The following is a 6,110-nucleotide window of genomic DNA, read 5'->3' as shown; positions in this document are numbered from 1 at the left end:
GGTGGGAATGTTTTCGGACGGTTCAAAGTACATCCGCCAACATTAGAGTACAGATATATAACGTTAGAACGAGAAAACCAACCAGCCAATGTACCCACAATGACGTTTAAAAACAATAAAAAATCAGGAGCGGTGCAGTAATATAAAATAGTCAATATTTTACAAAATTAAATTTTAATTTTAAAAGCAAAACAATAAAATAGTGCGGAGTTGTGCGGTTTGCACAAGCAAAACAAGTAAGGAAAATGAAATCTTATTGCACGCATCAGTATTTTGTACTACTTGAAAATGAGCCGTATCGGGGAAAACGGGCAGACGCTACATCTTGGCCAAGGCGTTGGAACGGAAAGCACGCAACCTCACAGTATATCTTTTAAGAGTGGTTACGCTGATTACCTCAAGTGTTACTTTTATATCCGCCGGCTACCACAAAGCTTGCACCTCTCCCTTTCAAGGATAAAATTTTGGTCGTTTATTTTTATTTATTTATTATTTTTTTTATTTAAACCGCTCCTGGAGTGATGACAGTTGTTTTCTAGTAGTAGTTCACAAATATACATTTGTACTAACACTAGCAAAAACTTATTTGATAGGCTGTCTCCCTTTCATTGCGGAATAAAAACACATTGTGAAGATACATACGTTACTATCAATATAGAAGTATTACATATATGGGGTCGACAGATACATACATACATATGTACTTTTACTACTGAAAGCTAAGCAAAAGCAAACCACACGGGCGTATCATAAACTACTCAAAATTCAGATGGTTCTGAGAAAGCTAAAAACGACTGATATTGCCAATTTTTGACGAGACTCAATTTGCGTAGTTTGTTTTGAAATATTCAATTTCCTTTAGAAAATAAATTATTTTAGCTGTTATAATCATCAATTGTTCTTTGTTTTCAAACATAAGCTTACCCTCATCGGACTGAATCTGAAAGCAACAACGCCTTTGGTATACTGATTGAACTTCGCTTGGCAGGCTTTTATTAACGTATTCCAATTCAATGCGATTTTTTTTTGTTAATAATTCATTTCATCGAATAAGAAACGTTTGCGATTCTTAATTGATGAAATCCGTTAAAGTTGTAAGAGCAATACTGTGGGTGCATAGAAAAGCTTCAATAACAATTCAAATACACAACAATAAGATTTACTTAAACAGACGCCTTCACCTCATCACAACAGCGAGCAAACTAAATTGCGCGCACGCAGTTGCCAGCTATCGCCGATGGTCCACGGTATGCAAGCCGCAGCAGCCGATGAGCGCGAGTATACTCAACAACAGTGCGAATACAACAATACTATACCCACCCTCCTACATTTACACTGCTATCGAAGTAGATAGTCTGAGGCAAGTGTACTCAAATAATGCCAAAATAATTAAAAAAAAAACATATTGGCCACTTTTCCAGAAGCTGGGAGAGCACACAATCAGATGCTCATTTATGAGGTGGATTCTGAAAAGGAATAAGTATGTATATGCAAGCAGAATTTCGCTTTCACTTTCATTCCACAGATCGCATAAATATATCTATAGGTACATATGTATATGTACTAGGGATGTTAATTTTTCGGCGTTTTCCGATCCCGGGATTTTCGGGATGGCGTTGTCACAACCCCGGGATCCCGGGATTTAGATATTTACATTAGACATTACTTTTCAAGAACTCGAATCGAAAAAATTGCTTCTATATTGTTTGATAAGCTCTCCTGCCATGAAATAAATAATAAATAAATGGGTTTGACCCTACTTTTTTATTTAAAGTGGCGTTTTTATTTTTTCTCTCTGACCAAAGGATTTATTTTAAAGGACTTTGTAATTTCAAAGATATGATTAATTCCAAAAATTATTAAAATAATTCAATGCAATGTAGAATAAAAATATGGGTAACAATAGGAAATGCAATAGGTATGCAATAGGAAATTTCTTTAGAATTTAAAAAATTTAAATTTTTTGGATTCACAAGGACGAATACGTAATTTGTATGCTGACAAAGTTTGAAGAACGAAATTCGAGGATGTGATCAAGTTTATATAAGCCCTTAACGTATAATTTTTTCAAAAACAAATACTGCGAAATTTCAAGGATGAAATTTTAAAATTACATTTTCAATATTTACCAGCCCTTCTTTACCAGAAACCAGTGATCGGACTTGAAAAAATTCTGTGTGGTAGCATCTGGAAAAAATGTGGTAGATTTCAAAAAAATATAATTTTAGTATAACAAAGTGCTAGATTGAAGTTGCTAAAAATTGCATTGAGTTTTGGCAATTTTTTCCTTGACAGTGTAATGCGGTTCCTTCCATATCATAATATTTTTCGAACATAAATTTTTTTGCAATCTTGCGGAGTGCTGCCAGCGTTTCATTCTATCACATCACGATGTAGCGAACAAATGTGGCACGTTACAGAAACCGCTACTTGTGATTTTCCGATTTTGACAATTCTCAAGTAAATGTAAACAACGCTTCAGAAACTTTAGATTCACTGAAATTTGCTAAAACTTTCGCAAAAATCGCCGTTTTTTATAAATTTTCGCTATTATTTTTTTTTTATAAATCATATATTTGAAAATTTAACGTAACAAAACCACGTTTACTGTCCAAAAATATATTATTGAGAAAATTTACTATTTTACAGTTTATTATATCTTCCCATTCGGCTTTGTTTACTTTTATTTGAGAAATTTCATCGCCGCCGGGGATGCGGAATCTTGTATTATATCATTCTTGCGACCATATAGTTTTTTGTGTTGGACAATTTTTGCTCTTAAAATTAAGAAAATTATGTCGAGCAAATATAAAACTAGGTACTCAAAAACGTGAATATGTGGTAGATTTCAGACCTTGTAGAAGTCCGATCACTGCCAGAAACTTGAATCTGTTTCAATTCTACAGGATTTCCTTATTAATTTTATACCCATACTTCTTCTCTAAGCACATTTCTCTGAATTACTGACGCCAGAGTGAACAACTAAAAACGCAATTTTACTATATTTGTCCCATGGTTTAGCGAATATATTGAAATTTGTGTTTAAAATTTACTATCACGCGGTGTTGTATGCATAATGAGCTAGACATTTCTAAAAAAAATATTAATTATTAAATAAAAAAAAGAAATATAGCCAATTCTGGTCAAGAAAAGGAGTTTCTATTATTGCCATCAGTGCAAATTAGAAATCCCGAAAATCCCGGGATTACTTGCCAATAATCCCGTGATTTTCGAGATTAACATTCCTAATATGTACACACGTACACTTAACATGGTTTTTAAGTTTTCAATTACAACAGCTTTTAACGCCAAAAGTGCTTTCCTAGCCGAAGGAAATACGTGAGTAAAAAGTTTGAAACTCACCACACAGGAACCACGTATTTGAGTGACTTGCATTTCCAAATCCCGTATACGTTTAACGGCTGCCTCCTCGACGCGTGTATGTTTGGCGACTCTGTCGGCAATACGTTGAACGCCCTCCATGGTGAGCGAATGTTGACGTGGCGAAGGATGTAGCGGTGAGCCTAGAGTTGGCACTGTGGTTATTGATGGATNGATTGAAGTTGCTAAAAATTGCATTGAGTTTTGGCAATTTTTTCCTTGACAGTGTAATGCGGTTCCTTCCATATCATAATATTTTTCGAACATAAATTTTTTTGCAATCTTGCGGAGTGCTGCCAGCGTTTCATTCTATCACATCACGATGTAGCGAACAAATGTGGCACGTTACAGAAACCGCTACTTGTGATTTTCCGATTTTGACAATTCTCAAGTAAATGTAAACAACGCTTCAGAAACTTTAGATTCACTGAAATTTGCTAAAACTTTCGCAAAAATCGCCGTTTTTTATAAATTTTCGCTATTATTTTTTTTTTATAAATCATATATTTGAAAATTTAACGTAACAAAACCACGTTTACTGTCCAAAAATATATTATTGAGAAAATTTACTATTTTACAGTTTATTATATCTTCCCATTCGGCTTTGTTTACTTTTATTTGAGAAATTTCATCGCCGCCGGGGATGCGGAATCTTGTATTATATCATTCTTGCGACCATATAGTTTTTTGTGTTGGACAATTTTTGCTCTTAAAATTAAGAAAATTATGTCGAGCAAATATAAAACTAGGTACTCAAAAACGTGAATATGTGGTAGATTTCAGACCTTGTAGAAGTCCGATCACTGCCAGAAACTTGAATCTGTTTAAATTCTACAGGATTTCCTTATTAATTTTATACCCATACTTCTTCTCTAAGCACATTTCTCTGAATTACTGACGTCAGAGTGAACAACTAAAAACGCAATTTTACTATATTTGTCCCATGGTTTAGCGAATATATTGAAATTTGTGTTTAAAATTTACTATCACGCGGTGTTGTATGCATAATGAGCTAGACATTTCTAAAAAAAATATTAATTATTAAATAAAAAAAAGAAATATAGCCAATTCTGGTCAAGAAAAGGAGTTTCTATTATTGCCATCAGTGCAAATTAGAAATCCCGAAAATCCCGGGATTACTTGCCAATAATCCCGTGATTTTCGAGATTAACATTCCTAATATGTACACACGTACACTTAACATGGTTTTTAAGTTTTCAATTACAACAGCTTTTAACGCCAAAAGTGCTTTCCTAGCCGAAGGAAATACGTGAGTAAAAAGTTTGAAACTCACCACACAGGAACCACGTATTTGAGTGACTTGCATTTCCAAATCCCGTATACGTTTAACGGCTGCCTCCTCGACGCGTGTATGTTTGGCGACTCTGTCGGCAATACGTTGAACGCCCTCCATGGTGAGCGAATGTTGACGTGGCGAAGGATGTAGCGGTGAGCCTAGAGTTGGCACTGTGGTTATTGATGGATTATTTGTTCCACCTGTTGATGGCAATGAGTTGGCTGGACGTGCGCCATTTACAGATACGTCCTCAGTAGCGCTATTGGCATTTGAAGATATTGAATGATGCACTGATTCAAGATTTTTGGTTTTCTGGTCAAGGATATTCTCAATATCGCGAAGCTGAAAACAAGTTAATCATTAGCGATGTGTAGTAGATTAAAAAAATATATAAAATCAAATAAATAACACAAAAATTTAATTGAATTCCATTGAAATGGACACTATTTCACCTGCTCTACCACTTGATCTAACACAATGCTCTGCTCTGCAGATGGGCGCATGTTTTGTAATTTCTCCTCTAGAAATCGTATACGCTCCTGATAACCTTCGCCAATTTCTAATTTCAAACTATGCACCTCGTGCTGTAACGTCTCATTTGAGCGTGTTTGGGTATTTATATAATCTTCCAATTGCTAGAATTTAAATAAAATAAAAAACGAGATTCATATTCAAAAATTAGTTTTTACATGTTTTTATGGTGGCTCACCATATTCTTCTCACTCAGCACATGTTCATTGAGCGCCTTTGTCTCCACTTGTGTCTCTAACTCGGTGATAATTTCACGCAAAACAAATATTTTGTCAATTGAAGCTTTCAGCTCCATTTCAAATTTGTCGCGCTTAGCATTCGATTCGCTGAGTTTTTGTGTAAGTTCACGTATTTGAGACTCCAATTGTTCGACCTGCAAGATAACAAAAAATTAAATAGATTTTTTTTTTAAATAGCGTAATACATGTAGGTGTTTACACCTTCCTGGTTTTAATGTTAACTGTTTAGATTATCACTTTCTAGGTAACCCGATAACCAGGCATATTCTTAACTCTAAACGTGTTTTAATTTTAGGATTGATTAAAGGAAAATCGTTTTTATAGCTGAAATACAATGCCGGCGAACGGCGAACTCACCACAGCGAAATTCGCGCTGTCAAAATTAGAACACCCGCAAGCATATGAAATTGAACACAGCCAAAGCGAAATGCGAAGTTCGCTTGGCGGCGTTTCATGGCGATAGATTTATTTCTATCGCCCTGCTGGGCGATGACAGCTGTGCGTGCCAAAGGTGGCCGTATTTGTTTTTTGCTTTCAAAGTTTTAAAGAAAACAACCTAAACACGATTTTTTTTTGTTGTTTGAAAAATATAGTTGTGGATTCGTTAAATCTGGCTTGAAACAAATTATTTATAATAATCTTTCTTTGTTTTACATTTATAT

General features: G+C 34.8%; 1 protein-coding gene across 3 annotated transcripts in view; it reads right to left on the bottom strand.

Moving 5' to 3' along the window:
* The window catches only part of Plp (Pericentrin-like protein), a 33,839-nt gene extending 28,234 nt beyond the window's left edge, over positions 1–5,605 (bottom strand). The window contains exons 1-4 of one of the 3 annotated variants that reach the window (XM_017628001.1): positions 5,388–5,605; positions 5,131–5,313; positions 4,854–5,020; positions 3,364–3,541 (exon numbers count right to left, since the gene is read on the bottom strand). In XM_017628001.1, the coding sequence (XP_017483490.1) occupies positions 3,364–3,541; positions 4,854–5,020; positions 5,131–5,313; positions 5,388–5,504 (645 nt within the window). In that variant the 5' untranslated portion in view covers positions 5,505–5,605. Of the gene's footprint in view, positions 1–924; positions 1,107–1,163; positions 1,538–3,363; positions 3,555–4,853; positions 5,021–5,130; positions 5,314–5,387 lie in introns of those variants that run through there. The other 2 variants (XM_017628002.1, XM_017628003.1) reach the window with 2 other exon arrangements.
* Positions 5,606–6,110: the final 505 nt, after the last annotated feature.

This window comes from Rhagoletis zephyria, unplaced genomic scaffold (assembly GCF_001687245.7).
Source record: "Rhagoletis zephyria isolate East Lansing unplaced genomic scaffold, Rhagoletis_zephyria_1.1 Rzeph_scaffold_05657, whole genome shotgun sequence".
Classification (NCBI taxonomy): Eukaryota; Metazoa; Arthropoda; class Insecta; order Diptera; family Tephritidae; genus Rhagoletis; species Rhagoletis zephyria.
The sequence above is the reverse complement of the archived record's forward strand: the minus strand, read 5'-3'. Positions and strand labels throughout refer to the sequence as shown.